Source organism: Peromyscus eremicus, chromosome 10 (assembly GCF_949786415.1).
Source record: "Peromyscus eremicus chromosome 10, PerEre_H2_v1, whole genome shotgun sequence".
Lineage (NCBI taxonomy): Eukaryota > Metazoa > Chordata > Mammalia > Rodentia > Cricetidae > Peromyscus > Peromyscus eremicus.
The window spans coordinates 29,145,788-29,165,144 of NC_081426.1; the positions used below are offsets into that span (position 1 = coordinate 29,145,788).

The window sequence follows — 19,357 nt, forward strand, 5'->3', positions numbered from 1 at the left end:
AGTTCTCATTGGTTCCACATTGCTGTTTTGTCCAGGAACTTTTTGCCACAGAATCTGCTCCAGGTTCATGGCTGGACAATATGAAGTATTTATAAATTTAGTGGAGATAACCTATTGTTATAGTCTTGTCTAAAAGCCTTGTCTTTGTTTCTAACTTACCGGAAAATTTGTCTATGAAGACAAAAAAAAAAACAAAAAAGAAACAAAAAAAAAACCCACACAAAAACTATTCTTTGAGACTTCCATACATGTATTTGGATGTGTATCCCTCACCTTTCTGCCTAACTCCTCTCATGTCCTTTTTCTGAAAAGATTTTTTTTAATATCAAAAAAAGTTTACAGAGTGAAATTTCTTTAGAATTTTTACAGCTGTAAAAGTTTGTTGTGTGACCTTTCCCTGGGGAGACAAACAAATGTCTGTTTACCCCAGATAGGACACCAATGACAAACCAAAGTAATGATTCTGCCTAAGTGTAGTTTGACAAATCAGTTAGTTTAATTGGAGCTGCTTAGAGAAGCATGAGCGAAGGGCTCCCTACCAGAGTATGGGCAGCTTATAACCATCATCTATCCCACTGAAGCATGAATGTGTTTATCCCTACCATCATTAGTATCCTTAAGAAGGAGCAAGGTTCCACAAACCTGCCCCCAGAGTGTTAATTGCCTGTCTTATACAAGCCTGGTGTATGTAATCATAGATGCTTAGTGTTCAAGAGCACAGCGGCTGTGTCATGCCCAGATAACATTCCACAGCAAAGCTTTTCTGAGCAGTGAAGAGCTCTTGCTTGTTGCTTTTACACATGCATTTTCCTATGGGTATTGAATAAGTAATTGCCCTTCGGGTTCTGTGTGTGCCACTGATGCAACATGGTCTTTGAATTCTGTGCACATAAACAGCTCTGGTGAGCCAACCCTGAGAACATGAGTGTGGGAGATCTGGTCTCACCCCTCATCTGCCATAAGGTAGCATGAGTGAGGGAGAGATACCCCCACCCCCACCCCGCGACACCACCTGTGGCAGGTGTGTGAGCTGGCCCTTCCTGAGGTCATGAGAACAGGAGAGCTATTTCTGACCCTCACCTTGAGGGTGTGAAGATAGGAGAGCTAGACCCTGCCCCTTGTTCCTTGCTGTCTAGGGTGAAACAGCCAGGGCAATGCTGGAGAGCTCACCCTGGTGGTGAGGATGGGGGAGATCTGGCAGGCTAACCAACCCTGCAATCACCTAGGCCCAGAACCAGGGCTATGAGTTGGTCCACCCCAACATCCACCCTATCTGCTGGAGCATGTGAAGGGGCTGGTTTTGCACATCCAAAGCTGTAGGATATCCATGACACAGGGCAACAACAGGATGTCCAAGAGGAGTCCCGATGTGAGCCCACTATCAATGGTACATGTAGCAGAAACCAGAGGCCTCAAACCAGACCAGTGATTCTTTGCAATGAACACTTGCAAGTAAAGATATATATACTAAAGGGTAAACTGTGACTCACTGTCACACTACAGCTTCCACATCCAGATTTTTTTCCTTCCTTCCTTCCTTCCTTCCTTCCTTCCTTCCTTCCTTCCTTCCTCCTTTCCTTTCTCTTAACTTTTATTTTTTAGGGAGGTGGGGGGATGGGCGGGTGGGCGGGGAGAGGAAGTTGCAAGGGTAGAGGGTGGATATGAAGAAATGGGGAGATGAATGTGATCAAGATGCATGATGTGAAAGCCACAAAGAATAAATAAAAAGTTAAAAGCTCTGCTCTGTTGGTGGGTTTTCCTTCATGTTGGAGGGCTTGCCCCTGACAGTTCCCCTTCATCTGTGCAGGTGTTAGATGGTGCTGACAGCCAGTATTTAGGCATGCAGATAGGACAGCCACAGGAGGAGGACGAGGAGGAGGCTTCAGGTGTTCTGTCCAGTGAAGTCTCGGATGTCTTCAGAAACTCTTCTCTGGGTAAGTTCACTTTATAGGATGGAAATGTTTTCAGCCTTAGACATCTTTATCTTTACTTCCAAGAAGAAACTTTTCAGTATCATTTTTTTTTTGAGCTATTAAATGGCAGCCGAAAATGGTAATTTAGGTATAATCAGACTTTGATTTAAATCCTATACCTTCATGTTATCTTTGTGTACATACACACATACTTTGATTGCAAACTTGTCACTCACTCGTGATTTCTATTTTTAAAGCCCTTCAGCAGGCACACTTGTTGGAGAGAATGGGTCATAGCAGGCAGCCTTCTGACAGCAGTATAGATAAGGTTGTCTCAAGAGATGAAGTTGCTGAAGCGAGTGACCCAGAAAGCAAGGTGAGCTACATGGACAGGAGCTAGCTTGTGTGCGAGGGGTTGGAATTTCCCTGGCTTCTGCTCTTCTCCTTTGTTCCTATCCCAATTCTGGGCTTATTTCCCTAGAAACCCTGGACACTCCCAGGCCTCTGTCTTTTTTTTCCTCTCCAGGGGGACCCATGTTCTTAACAGGTGCCTCAGGTCTACTTCCTGAGAGTTCCCCCTGCGGTTGTAGCCTGTGCTGAGCCCTTCCCTGCCTGTATCATTTCTTTGAGGCTTGTGCAGAGCTTTGCAGCAGTTCTTGGTTTTGTTTACTCAACTGTTGAAAACATCTCTCTGTGTTGTTTGTTTTATATTCACATTACTGTATTTACAGTGAACTTTAAATTCCTTGAAGTCAGGAATGCATTTTCGTCATTTAATCCCATCAGTCAAAATAGTATCCTTTGAGAGTGCCCTCCAGTTTTCTGTTATATCCTTCCAACCTTTGGGCTTTTCTGGCTTTTTCTTTTGCCTCTGTCTTTTTGTTTGTGTGTTTGTGCTTTGAGACAGGTTCTCACTATATAGCTTTGACTGGCCTGGAACTCGTAGTATCTTTTCATATTCAGTAGCCACTTGTGGCTTGCCAATGTGAAGAGCATTTCCTGAATGCTGTGTTTTAACACCTTCCTGCCCAGTGCACCTGCTCCATACTAAGCTTGACTCTTGCCACAGCCCTGTGGCCCTATATTTTAGGGTTCCAACTGTGTTTTTTTGAGATCAGGCATGGAGGTGACTAAGTATGGGCATCTCTGTCCCTAGCACCCTGGTGTGGTTCATTTTGTTGACTGAACTAGTGAATCAAATGTTTACTTCTCTCTTCTAGCCTTGCCGAATCAAAGGTGACATAGGACAGCCTAATGATGATGATTCTGCTCCTCTGGTCCATTGTGTCCGCCTTTTATCTGCTTCCTTTTTGTTAACTGGGGAAAAGAAAGGTAAGCACGCAGAGTAGCTGCAGAGTCAGGGGATGCTCAGGGGTTTAGATGTCAGTTAGGTGGTCTGTTGGCACCTTGTTATTGGGTAAGCTTTACTTTCCATTAGTTGGTGAGAGGAGGAGGAAATGAGAGGGGTGGATTTTGTTTATTGGAAAAGGCTGAAGGGGTCTGGGTGGTTCCTTTGCAGCACTGGTTCCAGACAGAGATGTGAGGGTCAGTGTGAAAGCCCTGGCCCTCAGCTGTATTGGTGCGGCCGTGGCCCTTCATCCAGAATCTTTCTTCAGCAAACTGTATAAAGTACCTCTTGACTCCATGGAAAGTGCTGGTATGTTGAAAGTTCACTTCTTTCTCCGAGTTAATCAGTACTTAAGCTATCTCACAGTCTTGCCTTCTTTTGTCTTAGGGCAGTGAATGTTTCTAGTTAACTTGTGTGTTTCAGCTGTGTTGGAGTTCTCCAGATGTGCACATGGTCATGTTCTTAGTCTCATGACTCCCTTAGATGCTATGTGTGTAGTGGAAGCACTCAAGTCGTAAAATAGAAATCTAGGAATGTAAGAGCCATTTATACATGTAGTGGATTTCTTCTCAAATCATGGGCTGCATTCTTAAATTGTTCTGTGTCACATTCACTGGGTTCAGAAATCCACATTCAGACTGAGACTGGCCAGGAAAGCACCACACCCTGTCTCCCATTGGACACAGTTGTTCTGAAGCAGGAAGTATCTTCTACCGTCTTTCTTTCTTTGAGTGATAGGGCAAACCGGTGTTATTGTGTTTAGAATTAACAAATATATACTAGATTGATTGTTTCTAATCTTTATTTTCAAATGAAATCTTGGAAGTTTTTTTATTATTAATTTTTTTAACTTAATTTTACATACCAACCGCAGTTTCCCCTCCCTCCTCTCCTCCCGTTCCTTCCTCCCATTTCCTTTCTACCCCTCCCCCATCCACTCCTCAGAAAAGGTAAAACCTCCCATGGGAGTCAACAAAGCATGGCATATCAAGTTAAGGCAGGACCAACTTGCATCAAGACTGAACCATTGGGTATAGGTTCCAAAAAGCCAGCTCATGCGCCAAGGACAGATCCTGGTCCCACTGCTAGGGGCCACACAAACAGACCAAGCTACAGAACTGTCACCCACATGCAGGGGGCCTAGGTTGGTCCCATGCAGGCTCCTTGGCTGTTGGTCTAGAGTCTGTGAACTCCCACAAGCTCAGGTCAGCTGTCTCTGTGGGTTTCCCCATCATGATCTTCTTACCCCCCCACCCCCCCACCCCAACCCCCTACCCCTTGCTCATATAATCCCTCTTCCCGCTCTTCAACTGGACTCTCAGAGCTTGGCCCCATGCTTGGCTGTGGATCTCTGTGTCTGCTTCCATCAGTTAGGATGAAGGATCTATGATGACAATTAGTGTAGTCACCAATCTGATTACAGAGAAGGCCAGTTCAGGTATCCTCTCCACTATTGCTAGGAGTCTTAGCTGAGGTCATCCTTGTGAATTCCTGGGATTTTCCCTGGCAACAGGTTTCTCCCTAACTGCATAATGGCCCCCTCTCTCAAGATACCTTTTATTGCTTTCCCTCTCCGACCCTCCCCCAGCTCGACCATCCCGAACCCTCATGTTCCCATCACCTATCCCCTCCCCTCTAACCTGCCTCCTAGCCCCCAGTTTACCCAGGAGATCTCATCTATTTCCATTTCCCAGAGTGACCTATGCATCCCTCTTAGGGTCTTCCTTGTTTCCTAGCTTCTCTGGAGCTCTGGTTATCCTTTGTGTTACATCTACACTCACTTATGAGTGAGTACATACCGTGTTTGTCTTTCTGGGTCTGGATTACCTCACTCAGGATGATTTTTTTCTAGTTCTATCCATTTGCTTGCAAATTTCATGATGTCCCTGTTTTTTACTTCTGAGTAATAATCCATTGTGTAAATGAATTACATTTTCTTTAGCCGTTCTTCAGTTGAGGGACATCTAGGTTGTTTCTAGGTTCTGGCTGTTATGAATAATGCTGTGATGAACATAGTTAAGCAAGTGTCCTTGTGGTATGATTGAGCATCCTTTGGGTATATGCCCAAGAGTGGTATCACTGGATCTTGAGGTAGATTGATTCCCAATTTTCTGGAAGTCTGGTTTTATCTAACAAACTGGAATCACAACCTGGAAATTCTAATGTGTTGAGATAATTGCAGTGTGATGAATCTAGAACCTTTAAACCCCAAACATCTTTTACTACTTAGGATATTATAGTCAAGTCCTTTCCAGATGTAAAATGCTCTCCTTTTTTTGTTTTCTGAGAATGAAGCTTTATTTGAAGTATAAATTTGTTGGTGGAGAAGGTACAGATTGGGCCATTTGTGTTCACAGAGGAACAGTATGTCTCTGACATCTTGAACTACATCGATCATGGAGACCCACAGGTCCGAGGAGCTACTGCCATTCTCTGTGGGACCCTCATCTACTCCATCCTCAGCAGGTCCCGGCTCCGTGTTGGTGACTGGCTGGGCACCATTAGAACCCTGACAGGTAGTGGACAGTCTGCCCTGGTGTGTTTTTTGGATATTGTTCCCAGTTCATACTTCTACAGAGACATTTCTTGCTCATTCTTCTGGTTAGGAAATACGTTTTCTCTGGTGGACTGCATTCCTTTGCTGCAGAAAACTTTGAAGGATGAATCTTCTGTTACTTGCAAGTTGGCTTGTACAGCTGTGAGGGTGAGTATAATGTTTTACATAAACTGTTCCTTGGTTTAATGAGCTTGCCATTGATACAGTTAAATTTGGAGCTGATAGGTCACATTTCCATAACTTGTAAACAATAATTTTCAGGGATCTTCCACTTAACTTTTGAAAAACATTGCCATAATATTAAAATTTAATAAGTAAACTTTTAGTTTTAATTCTTAGAATCTTTATTTGAAACATTCTTTCTCCTAAAGGAAATGTTTAAAGTGTACCTTGCTATTCTCAAATATAAAATTTGTTGAATTTTTAAAAATATGTCTTAAGATTGTAGACTGTTGAGCAGCAATGGAATTATGGGTATTATTTAACTGGCCTTGTACTTTGTCTTTTGTTAAAAGAGCCTTGGCTCCTCAAATGGGAGTAACATGGAACATTTCCTGTCAGCTGGCTCATAAATCACAGTTGGCCATAGCAGAAAATTTAACCAGAGAAAACAAAAACAAAAACACAGTGGTTAAATCTAGGGAGGAGAATATTTTCCCTTTTTAAAATTTAATAACCTCAAAGTAATGTTTTTCTAGTTCCATTTTTTTTAAAGATTTTAGTTTTTTGTGTGTGTGTGTGTGTGTGTGTGTGTGTGTGTGTGTGTGTGTGTGTGAGAGAGAGAGAGAGAGAGAGAGAGAGAGAGAAAGAGAGAGAGAGAGAGAGAGAGAGAGAGAGAGAAAGAGAGAGACAGAGAGAGAGAGACAGACAGAGAGTGAGTCAGTCACTCAGGTCCTCCAAAAGAGCAGTAAGCACTTTTAACCAGTGAGCCATCTTTCCAGCCCCCAGTTCCTCTTTTTTTTAAAAAAAAGTTGTTTCAGTCAGTTGTATTTTTTGAGCAGAGGAGGTATGCTGATAGCACAGATGCTATGCTGTTAGGTAGGCCATGTGTGTCATCCATGTATAGGATAATTACAGGTTAATACCCTTAGACTCTGAGACCACAGGGGAAATAGCAGTACAAGACCCACTTTGTTTCCTTGTACATCAGAAGAACCCAGTAACATCCAAGGTACTCCTTGATCTAGGTCTCTTGTCTTTATGCTGGGCCTGAGACTTCTTTTCATATGGTGGTAGGACTGTGTTGCATTCTCTTTCTTGTAAATTGATGATTAGTGTTTCTGAGATTGTGGCTTAGGAGTCAAGGAAGGTAGGGAAACAAAAGTATGTGTAATGGGCACATTGACTTTTAAACTTAAATTTAGTAAGATAAAGATGTATCTGGAGTACTTTTGGGAACCTGTAGCATTCTTGTTGCTGCTTAAAAATAGAGCAGGACAAAACAGGTGCATGTATAAGAGTGCTGTCTTAAGATGAGATGTCTGATCCTGATGCCTTCTGCCTTGGGCTGGGTCTTTCAGCACTGTGTCCTGAGTCTTTGCAGCAGCAGCTACAGTGACTTGGGATTACAACTGCTCATTGATATGTTGCCTCTGAAGAACAGCTCCTACTGGTTGGTAAGGACTGAGCTGCTGGAAACCCTTGCAGAGATTGACTTCAGGTAAGGGGACCGAGTTCAGATTCAGAAGTTCAAGTTAAGAACTGAAAGTCTTGAAGTCTCTGTCGTTGGCATGGCCGTTGTGTGTACTGCCTGTTAGGATCATCTGCGTTTAGGTAGAGAACATACGATAGTTCACAGTACTTTTTGTTGAACTCTGAATTTCGAGATTTTGATATTGGAAGAGGAATAGATTTTTCTGCTTATCTTGGTTTTCTAGATGATAGGAATTAAAAAATATATGATTTAGTTTTATTATTTTTAATTATGTATAAACATGTATGTATTTGGGCATGTGGGTATGTTTACATGAGTGCAAGCAAGTGTCTGAGAAGGCCAGAGGCATGACATCCCCTGGAGCAGAGCTAGCTAGATCGTTCTAAGCCCCCTGACTTGGTTATTGAGGACTGAACTCCAGTTTTCTGGAAGAGCAGAAAGTATTCTTAATTGCTGAGCCATTTTTCTAGCCCCCTTGATTTTTTTTTTTTTTTGAAACCTTGTTTCAAACTTTTAAAAAAGGCTACCAGCTTTTTTTAAAATGTACTTACCTTTATTCTGATTTAAGGGAAATCGCCGAATAGTAATTTATTACCATTTTAAAAATCAATCTGAGGGGTTGGGGGGATGAATGCTTGCGGCACAAGCAGGACTTGAGTGTGATACTAGCACCCATGTGCAAGCAGATATGGTTATCCTAGCACTGGAGAAGTGGAGACAGGTTGAGTCCCTGGGCCTTGCTGGTCAGCCATCTCGCCTCGTTTAGTAGGCAAGCTCTAGGTTTAGGGAGAGACCCTGGCTCAAAAAACGAGGCTTTTCTCCAAGAGGGCACTGAATTGAAGAAGAAAACTCCTGCCCCCCCCACCGCTGCCCCCAAGCTGAAGCCAAAGTAAAGACAGTGGAAGCCCAGAAGGCACTGTGGAAGGTATCTGTCTGTACATCACCCACCTGCCCCTTGGGTGGCCCAGACCCCTTCTTTACAAGAACACTCCTGGGAGAAACAAGCTTGACTGCTCCACCATAATCTAGTTCCTCCCGACCACTGAGTCAGCCATGAAGAAGCTAGAAGGCAACTGTGTTCATGGTGGTTGTCAAGGCCAACAAACACCAGATCAACAGGCTGTAAACAAACTATGATATCGATATGGCCAAAGTCAATACCCTTATCAGGCCTGATGGAAAGAAGGCTTATGTTTGACTGCTTCCTAATGCTTTGGATGCTGCTTAACAGTTTCTCTTAGAAGGGAAATGTACCTTTATTATTCAGATTTCTGTGTGTGTTGTTACTGTTCTTTGCTTGTTTGATTGTTTTTTGTTTTGTTTTGTTTTTGCCTGCATGTATGTATGTGTACCACATACATGCAGTGCCCATGGAATCCAGAAAAGGGAATTGGAACCCTTGGAACTGGAGTTACGAACAGTTGTGAGCTGTCTGTGGCTTCTGGGAATCGAACTCTAGTCCTCTGGAAGAGCAGCCAGTGCCCTTATCCATGGAGCCATCTCTCCAGTTTGTTTGATTGGTGTTTAAAGCCACTGTAGACCCCGTGGGTTATCGTATCCCATCCTTAGAATATCTCTGAAGGACTATTCTGTCGCTGCGATTAGGACTGTGGAATGGGGCACACAGCTGGTCATTTGGGTGGGAGTCACAGTGTGCTTGCCCTCTCTGTGTTTGAGCTCATTCATGGAACACTTTTGAAGAAGTAGATATGTATTTTGATGTAAGGCTTTTTATCCAGTACTCACTTACTTAGTCAGGAATTTATAGAAGATCGTGAATCAATCTAAGTTCGTTTGAGCTGCCTCTGAGAGACTCACAGGACACTGGGGTGAGCTACTTTCATGTTCAGCTGCCTGAAGGCTGTAGGCCAGCACTGTGTTTGCTAAATGAATGACATCACTGTTGAATATGCTCTTTTGTTAGGCTGGTGAGTTTTTTGGAGGCAAAAGCAGAAAGTTTACACCGAGGGGCTCATCATTATACAGGGGTAAGCAGTTCATTTTGTGAGACTGTGGGCCCTGTCTTCTGGAACTGTCTTTGCAGGGTTCCCTAGTGGTGTGAAGTCTTGCTGAATGCATGTGCTGTGTTATGTATTTAACTCTTTATGTCAGGAGTCATCCTGAGTGCTTCCTGACCAGCTTTCCAGAATACCTTCCTTATCTAGCTGGATTTGCTGGCCCATGCCTTTAATCCCAGCACTTGGGAGACAGAGGCAGGCAGATCTCTGTGAGTTCAATGCCATCTTGATCTAAATAATGAGTTTCAGAGTAGCCAAAGCCACATAGTAAGACCATATCTCAAAAAATATCCAAACTTCCCCAATCAAAAGAACAACAACAAACTCCAAAAATACCTTACTTACATAAAATTCAACTGATTATAGAAATTAAACTTATTTTTATTTTCTGTCTCTCTAAAGTTTTTAAAATTGCAAGAACGAGTGCTTAATAATGTGGTCATTTATTTGCTTGGAGATGAAGACCCCAGGGTGCGACATGTTGCTGCAGCATCGCTAACAAGGTGTTTACCAGTATTTATTCCTTTACTCGTTTGGTTGAAATATATAGTACGAGAATGGGAAAGGTAGACGGAATCAAAAGGCTGTAGGAAGTGTGCTTTGATGAGTTTGACTAATTGTAGTTACTTTTAATTATTTAAAAGTACTTACTAAAGTGATAATTTGAAAAAGCAAAGCACTAGCCTTCTATTGCTTTCATTGTCAAAATTTGGAGTTTAGAGACCACTAAGAAGGAAAGTGAGTGCTGCTTAGTTCTGCCTCCTGGATGTAATGGCTGTCCACAGTTCTGGCTGCTGTGGTGGGCATAGGTTTGGGTTAGCCATCTGGGGAAAGGTGTGGTGATGGGTGAATTTCATGCACCTTCTGTATAGATCAGCTCTCCTTTCACGGCAGGCTTGTCCCAAAGCTGTTCTATAAATGTGACCAAGGACAGGCTGACCCAGTAGTGGCTGTAGCAAGAGATCAAAGCAGTGTTCACCTGAAACTCCTCATGCATGAGACGCAGCCGCCTTCGCACTTCTCTGTCAGCACCATAACCAGGTACCTTGCCCACAGCACCTTGATTTCTCAGCAAATGTGCCTCTCATGATGCCTGCTTTCTGTTCTCTTTCCTTAAAGCCACACACAGCCTTTAGAGGAGGAGGAGGAGGCCATCATTCATTAACAGGATATTTGTTTGATACCATGATTTGCTGCATCCCCCTGTGGTTAAGATCCACCTCAGTCACACAACAGTGATGTTCTCAGTCTTGCAATGAGTTCATTAAGTTCTTTCTTTATATTGTCAGTTGTGTTTCTGTTTGTGAATGTCACATGCTATCTGGAAAATTTTCACTTTTTTAGTGTCCCTGCTATGCATGGGTGGGCTGATACCAAGGGTCAGACTGCTACATGCAGCGATGGTTCTCAGGCCTGTGTTACTGGAGCATGAGCAGGGTCCATTGGCCACATAACCTGTCCTACCTGACTGGTAGGTTGGCAGAGCAGGAAGGCTCCAGTGAATGAACAGGCTTCATCAGAAAACTAGTTTTCAAAGAAGATTGTAGTAGCAGTGTAAGATATACTTGGAACTCTTGTCTTTTAAATTCTTTTGCAAGGCTAGATTTACAGAATGATAATTTTTTTTTTTTTTTTTTGCTGATTTGAAACAATAAACAAAAAACTTGACAAATGACTTCCAAGCTCACATGATAATTTGATAATTTTTTTTTCTGAATTTGGAAGTCAGCTCATCAAATTTTAAAGTCATTGCTTCTATATGACTGTCATCTTTTCTCATGGAAAAACCAACTTGAGAATTTAAAAAAACAAACAAACGAACAAAAAAATAACTAGCAGCATACTATAAAGAAAGTGTGAGGCATCTGGTGAGGGAGAAGTCAGGCCTTTTTTTTTTTAAATGATGAACACACTTATTCCAGTCTTTCTGTACTACTCTACTACTGGGCCATACCCAGCCTCATTTTCAGCCTCTATTTTATTTTAAAGTCAGTATTGCTTCACTTTCTTCTGGACTTTAACTATAAACTTTTAAATGCCATTTGACAAATATATGCTGTATATTCTCTGTCTTTTTCTTACTAGAATCTATAGAGGTTATAGTTTACTTCCAAGTATAACAGATGTCACAATGGAAAACAACCTCTCCAGAGTTGTTGCTGCAGTTTCTCACGAGCTCATTACCTCAACTACACGGGCGCTCACAGTAAGTCTTAAGGAGACTGCCTTGATGTCTTTTATGGCCACAGTGGGGTGGTTCTGTGTGAAGGTCCTTTTCTTGAGGTGCTTGGTAAGAAAGTATACTTCTTTTAACAGTCCAGAAAAATACATACTCATTGTAAACTAATTCATTCTACTTAGAAAGTCATCAGATAAAAACTCTAAATGGGCCATCCGGATGTTTCCATGTCAGGCTGTTGGTTCTGAGCCTGATAACCTGAATTTGATCCCTAGTACCCACACAGTGAAGGGAGAGAATGGACTCCCACTGTCCTCTGACCTCTATGTGTGCATGTTCTATCCCCAAATTTAATTTAAAAAGTTAGAGACACCAGTCTGAGCTAGTAATGTACCAGAAGTTTAGAATGCCTCTAGTCTAATTGACTCTGACTTGGTAACTTATACTAAAGGAATAGTATAGTATAAAGAAATGCCAATTGAGTTTTTGTTTTAAGTCATGATGAAACTGGAAAAGAACTAATATCTAAGAAATATTACTTTCCAATTACAGTAAATACTAAAGTAGAGTAATATGTTAGACACATGTTGACATGCTACTTTGGAGAATTTAATGATACGGCGAGATATAACCTGAGTTTTAGTGTTGAATGAGAAAGGTAGAGTAAAAACTCTAGGCAATGTAGTTTGATACCAGGTTAGAAAAGTAATATTTATATACGTATAGTCTTTACAAACTCAGAAAAAGGACAAGCAGAGAATTGCCAGGATGATTTTTAAGATTGTGGTTAACTTTCATTTTCTTATTTGTATTTTTCAAGTACTGGTAAATTTTCTAAAATAATCAAGTGTGACTTTTATAATCAGAAAGAGGAATATTATGTAGAAGTCATGGTTCCTGAAAAGAACTTTTCGTTTATGTGATGGAAGGGATACTTGGATGTTTTAGAAAGTCACACAGTTGAGATTCACCTGTCTTGCTAACTAAATGCCTTTCGAATCTAAATTTGTTTAAGATATCATAAATTTCATTTTAATTGTGATTTACACATATCAAGCACTTCTGTGATCTGGAGATTTATGTTAGCTTGAGCTCAGGTCTTGAGGGAGGAAGGGAGAAACTTAGGGAGACTGAACGCAGAGCAAGAGTTCCTGGCAGGAGCTGCTGGCTGCCCTTCTCTGCATTATAACAATGGTTTTACTAACAGATGTGGCCAGCTTTGTTGTTTAAAGCATGTATGTGTCCGGTGGTGGGATAGCTACCCTGTAGTTATTTACAGATCTCAGTTTTCATTTCATTTCATTTGGTCTAAGAGGCTTAATTCAGTACACCTTTGGTGGTGGTTGGGTGTGATTTTTTTCCATTCCTTTCTCCTGCAGTTTGGATGTTGTGAAGCCTTGTGTCTTCTTTCAGCAGCCTTTCCAGTTTGCACTTGGAGTTTAGGTTGGCATTGTGGGTATGTATATTCCTCAGTGTGCAGTCAACCACCCACACAGCACAAGCACAGCTGCTAGGACCCCCCCTCTGTTTTTTCCCTACTCTGGTCCCCTCCCCTCCTCTCCCTTCCCTTTCCTTCTTTTCCCTTCCCTTCCCCTCTCTTCACCTTTTATGTTGAATCTTTTTGGCTTTGTTCAAAAAGTGTGTGAAGGAATGCTTGTTTCTGCTATATGAGGTGTGTGGAATGAATGAAGGAACTGTTGGGGACACTGAAGCAGTTGTGACTAAGGAATGCCAGGTGCTCGTGAGCATCTTTTGGGTCTGAGGGTGTGATCTGTGGATTCATTTAAGGAATTTTCATATGCAGGTAAAAACTTTCTAATCAGTTTGGTTCTTTCTAAGATTACTAGGTAGTAAAAGTCAGTTATGACGTAGCATCCAGAATTATGATTAGCTACAAGGGTGTGCTTTAGGAAGTAGTATACTTGTACTATGTTTCCCTACAAAAGAACTCCCCCAATAGATAGTCTACTGCTAGCTAGGGATTGTTTAGAATTTTCTCAGCATTAATGAGTAAGCCTTTATTTGTGTGCTGACAACAAGAAACTTTGGGGCTTCGCATCACATCTGGAAGGAATCTGCAGATTTCTTCTGAGTGACAGTATGTAGCAAACTTAACAGTCGCTTGAAGTGATTGCTTTATGACCCAGAGTGATTGCTTCTGTTCTTTCCATGAATTCTGACTGAACAATTACAGGTTCCAGTCATTGATCCTGTAGTAGACTTGACTTTTGAGCAGCTTTGACATTGGAATACAACCTGCTAAGTAAAAAAGGGAAGAAAGTTAAAAGCTTATAAGAATAAGCATTCTAGTTCCCTCAATGAAATCTACTGCACGATTTCGTTTCTCAAATGACTTTCATGGAGTCATGATTTACAGGAAGGGTGTTAGTTGGTTAGCAGTTTTAAAATGATAGTGGCTCACACCTCTCAGCACTTGGTAAGTAGAGGCAGGATGATTAACATAGTTTGCAGACCAGCGTAGGCTACATAGTGTCCCAGGCCATGGGAATGAGAGTGAGACCCTGTCTTAAGAAACCCAGATCGCACCAACAAACAAGGTAAAATGGATGTCTCGTGGCATACTTTCTTTATGTGGACATTAGAGAGCAAGACTCTGTGTCTGAATCCGTGTTTGACTTTGGAAATGTCTACTTCCAGAGTGCCCCCACTGAGTGCCTCTGATGAGTCCAGGAAGAGCTGCACTGTTGGGATGGCCTCCATGATTCTCACCTTGCTTTCATCAGCTTGGTTCCCATTGGATCTCTCAGCCCACCAGGATGCCTTGATTTTGGCTGGAAACTTGCTTGCAGGTACTGATATCAAGCAGAGACAGGCTCTCAGACTTAGCTCTGATTTGCTTATGAGGGGTACACAGGTTACAAGAACATGAGGGTTATTTGGGTGGGGGGGCGGTTTAATCCAGAATTTAGATGGTGTCTGTTTATGTGAATGTGTATGAGGGGAGTTGTTAGGTGCTGAGTATTTTTAAAGCAGACTAACACCTCAATTTTACTGTGGGTAAACTCATTTGAGTTTTGTTTTCTGAGTGCCTTGTACCAGGCAGTAGCTTGGGCTAGGGACTAAAGCAGAAGAGCTGTATTCTCCAGGCGGTTATAGATTGGCTGGGGACAGGAGCAGCAGAGCAGCTGTATATACTCTTCTTTGGTCAGATTTATAGGTTGATAGAAAAATATCAGGTGAAGTATTATGTATGTAAAGATTTGGAGAACTGAAACATTATATAATAGTAAAGGAATATAAGTTACTGTGGATAGCACATGAGGACAGGGATAAGAATGGAGAATGTGGCCAGCCGGGTCAGAAACCATTGAATCTGCTTGGGGGTAAAGTACCAGTTCCCACTTAGAAATATTGACTTGTTCTGTTTGTCACTGGTGTGTTTTATGGAAGGGACTAGGTGGATTTGTGTTCTAGAAAGATTTCTCAGCTGACTTGAGTTTGGGTTGGAATTTGTAGGTCCAGGGTGTTCATGTTGAAGCTCTGGTGAGAGACTGACCCATGAGTCCAGTTTTGGGAGTCGAGCAAAGGGGGTGGAAAGAGCATAATGGAGGCAGCATCTGCAGTCCTGATCTCCAACTGTATCTCATTTGGGGGGTCACACCCACAGCTGGAGGACAGTAAGGACTTTTTTTGGAAAATTGGAGTTTGGAGGGCAAATAGCACTTTTATGTGAGTTTGAGACATCTGTTTAGATACAGAAGTCCAGCAGTATGTTAGCACAGATCAGTATAAGAAACTTAGGCCAGAACTGCTTCCCATCCCACACATTGGGGGTGGAGTAATGTGTGTGCCTGTGTCACAGCCAGTGCCCCCAAGTCCCTGAGAAGTTCATGGACCTCTGAAGAAGAAGCCAATTCAGCAGCCACCAGACAGGAGGAAGTTTGGCCTGCTCTGGGGGACCGGACACTGGTCCCCATGGTGGAACAGCTTTTCTCCCATCTGCTGAAGGTGATCAATATCTGTGCTCATGTCTTGGATGATGTGACTCCTGGACCAGCAATCAAGGTAACATTTTCCTTGGGGCATCCATTATCATCTGTCTAACGACTGGGCTTCCTGAACATCATGTTAGTAGTCTGTTCCTTTATTTCTGGTTGTTAGTGAAGAAAATAGCTTATTCAGACATTGTATGTAATATAAAAATATAGTTATTTTGTATTCTTCTATGGCTTAGTTTCCTTCACTTGCTTTCTTTTCCTCATCACTATAAGCCTTTGAAGAGTCAGCCTACCAGCCCAGTCCTTCCTTCTGCTCAGGCACTGACTTTGGCCATCTCTGGCAGGACTGTGTTCCCCCACTTGAGCTATCCATTCTTTTTGTTTGTTTATTTATTATACATACAGTGTTCTGCCTGCATGTATGCCTACATGCCAGAAGAGGGCACCAGATCTCATTACAGATGGTTGTGAGCCACCATGTGGTTGCTGGGAATTGAACTCAGGACCTCTGGAAGAGCAGTCAGTGCTCTTAACCTCTGAGCCATCTCTCCAGCCCCAAGCCATCCCTTCTTTAACTCTGCTCTATCTGGTTTCTGATACCACCCTTCAGAGTACTTCCTACCATGGTCATTCATTTCAGTTTTACAGTCACTTTGACAGCCTTCCTGTTCTTCTCTGGGCTACTTTATACCCCAAGTGATATGGCTTCTTGTTTTGTTCTTGTGTTTCTTCCAACATCCTGCAACTGCCTGGTTCAGTTTTTCCTGTTCACTGTTAAAGGTGCCCTCGTGTGAGTCATTCACTTTCTCACTACTCTATGGGACTCTGCCGTAGAGAAAATTTTCCATGTCCACACCATCCAGGACATTAGTCACCAACCACATGTGTCACTTGTGTTCTTGAAATGTGGCTTGTGTGATTTGAGAACTGAACTGACTGAATAGCCACTTATTGCAGAGGCAGCTGGGGAATCAGGCTGCTGGTGTGCCCAATGTCTGTTGGGCTTCAGCAGTGCCGAGCTGCAGCTCAGTGTGCCTGCTAGCCTAGCGATGCTTCTGTGAGGCTGACTCTGATGTGTCAGATGCCTTAGCCAGGCCCTGGCCTTCTTAGCGGCTTCCTTCTTCTGTACCTCTTCTCTCCCCTCACCTTGTACTTTGTCATGATGGAAACAGGAGCCACCACAGTGTTTTAGGTTTTAGGTCACTGTTCTCTGTTTTTCCTATTGAATACTTTGTTTAAAAATTTACATAAGGCTGGATGGTAGTGGTACATGCCTTTAATTTCAGTACTTGGGAGAGGCAGGTGGATCTCTGAGTTTGAGGCCAGCCTCTTCTACAGATCGAGTTCCAGGACAGCCAGGGCTACACAGAGAAAAACCGTGATTGAAAAACCAAACCAAACAAACAAACAAAACAGCATAAGTACACCTACATGTACAGATGCACAAACAACCCTTTGGCATTAGGTACATGTGCGTTAATACTTACCTCCTCTTTTCTGGGTTCTGGTATAAAATGCTGTATCTCATTTACCTTACTACACTGGCCTGTTTTTGGAAATCATTGAAATAATTTCCATAAAATTCAAGTGTACAATTTAGTTTTGTTTTTTGAGCCTGGGTCTTACTCTGTAGCCAGCTGTCCTGGAACTTACTGTATATCCCAGACTGGCCTCTGACTCATGGTGTTTCTTCAGCTTAGCCTCCCAAGTGTTAGGATTACAGAGGGAGTCACCACCTGGATATTTTTTTTTTTTTTTTTTTTTTAAATCATGCCTTGTGTGGCCATCACTACAGTCAACCCTATAGCTGTGACTCCAAAATTCTGCCATGTCCCTGGCTCTGGACAGCCCTTACTCTGCTTGTGCTTCTCCTGGACTACCCTGTTGATGGCCTCATACACTTGATGGCTTTGTAACAGGCTCTTTCCACCAAAAGTTTCTTCAGTGTGGTGGTCTCTCACCTGCCCTCTGCAGCCTTGCTGCCTCCTTCCATGCACCGTTTGACGGCAGCCATTTGTCCTGATTTGCTACTGTCTTTATAAATAAGGATCAGAGGTCATAGTGCCTCACCTAATTTGAGTCACCATCATAACAGAACTTTGGTGGCTGTTCTAAAAGCAGAGGATTCTAAGATGAAGGCATTGACAGATTTGGTCCTTGGTAAAGGCTGGCCTTCTCATGGTAGATGGGGTAAGGGAACTCCTGGAATCTCTTTTCATAGGAGCACTGGTCCTATTTTTGAGGATCCTGCCACCATGACCTCATCTCACTGAAGCCCCTTCCTCTATTGCATCTCTGTGATTTCAACAGGATAGGGCAGGGGCACAACAGGGGGGAAGCCCTTTGCTGAGGCCAGGAAAGGAGTGAGGAGCAGGGCAAAGACCCGATGTGTCTGCCTCTTACATGTTGGCTCTACTCTCCTGTGCCAACTTTCCTCTTTATGTGTAGGAGCCTGATAGTTCCATATAACCTTGGGGTTGCGGTTTGGAGAGCATGGGCCACATCTGGCCTGTTGACTTGTAGTGTTGCTGAGTGACATTCAGCTGTGACATTGAGCAGGTGGCTTTATTTAGAACTGTTTCCTTACTTGAAAAATGAAATTTCAACTGTTGCATTGTGCTTACTCATGTGATGGTTCACATAAAATGTCCTGATTGCCTGCTATTAGAGGGGACAGGGTTGGGGGTGCCAGTCACTTCAGGTTCTTTTAACTCCTTGGTGGCCCTCCCTTTTCAACCCATTCTCAGTGCTGATGTGAGGAAGTTCAGAGCCATACTTGTGATGTACAGTTGTGTGAGTGAAAGTAGAATTATCTCTATAGTACCCGAGCTCTGTAATAAAAGCTCAAAGGCCATGAAGTTGCCTGGGCTAGTACTTTCCAATACGTAGTGGAACTGTGTGTATTAGTAGTTTTAGAGTTTGGTTCCTGTATTGGCTTTATCGCATTATATTTTTGTTTTCTGTTTTAGGCAGCTTTGCCTTCTCTGACAAACCCTCCTTCTCTAAGTCCTATTCGACGGAAAGGGAAGGAGAAAGAACCAGGAGAACAAGCTTCTGCTCCGATGAGTCCCAAGAAAGGTGGTGAGGCCAGTGCAGGTAGGAAGCAGGTTCATGGCCAGGGTGCTGCCTGGGTGCTCCTAAGTGTCTGCATGATAAATTGTCACTTTACTCTGGAGAGAAGTCCTTAAAGCTGGAGGAAACTGCTCTGCTCGGCACTTGGCACTTGAGTGATGTGTATGCCCTTTACAGTGTTTGACACATTGCCCAGTCAGTTAATGGACCCAGAGATCCTGAGGCTGGCTTCAGCCGTTCAGTCAGCAGAGGAGAACGGCTGAAACCACAGCTACGTGAGCCTTGATGTTCTCATGTTCATCGTTTCTTTCGATTCTTTCACTCTCAGGCTCTTAGTATTTTAGTCAGTTCTTCATTACCCTCAGCACACATACTTCAAAGGTTGTTGTATATTCGGTGTGGGTGTTCACACAGGTCCATGGAATCAAGAGATAGAGGCACCTAAAAGATGATTCTGGCCTTTTCCAGCTGCAGGGGGGGTCATCTCTCTGGACTTAACCACTGTAGCTTAGCAAAGGGCCCTTTTCTCTAATTTACACCGTTTAACAAGTTAAACTTTGTACCCCAACATCTCTCATCTAAGTTTTCCAAAGGGACAATGCCAAATGCAAATTCTCAGCCAAAGAATACCTGTGGTGTTCTGGGTTCTTCTTCAAC

The 19,357-nt window shown here is 42.8% G+C and overlaps 1 protein-coding gene across 1 annotated transcript in view; it reads left to right on the forward strand.

Moving 5' to 3' along the window:
• The window catches only part of Htt (huntingtin), a 140,664-nt gene that overhangs the window by 51,056 nt on the left and 70,251 nt on the right, over positions 1-19,357 (forward strand). Inside the window, exons 13-27 of the mRNA XM_059275738.1 lie at positions 1,808-1,934; positions 2,171-2,289; positions 3,134-3,245; positions 3,433-3,570; positions 5,619-5,777; positions 5,868-5,965; positions 7,339-7,478; positions 9,397-9,460; positions 9,893-9,993; positions 10,385-10,531; positions 11,576-11,696; positions 13,049-13,125; positions 14,328-14,479; positions 15,493-15,695; positions 18,598-18,724. Of these exons, the coding sequence (XP_059131721.1) occupies positions 1,808-1,934; positions 2,171-2,289; positions 3,134-3,245; positions 3,433-3,570; positions 5,619-5,777; positions 5,868-5,965; positions 7,339-7,478; positions 9,397-9,460; positions 9,893-9,993; positions 10,385-10,531; positions 11,576-11,696; positions 13,049-13,125; positions 14,328-14,479; positions 15,493-15,695; positions 18,598-18,724 (1,885 nt within the window). The remainder of the gene's footprint in view (positions 1-1,807; positions 1,935-2,170; positions 2,290-3,133; positions 3,246-3,432; positions 3,571-5,618; positions 5,778-5,867; positions 5,966-7,338; positions 7,479-9,396; positions 9,461-9,892; positions 9,994-10,384; positions 10,532-11,575; positions 11,697-13,048; positions 13,126-14,327; positions 14,480-15,492; positions 15,696-18,597; positions 18,725-19,357) is intronic.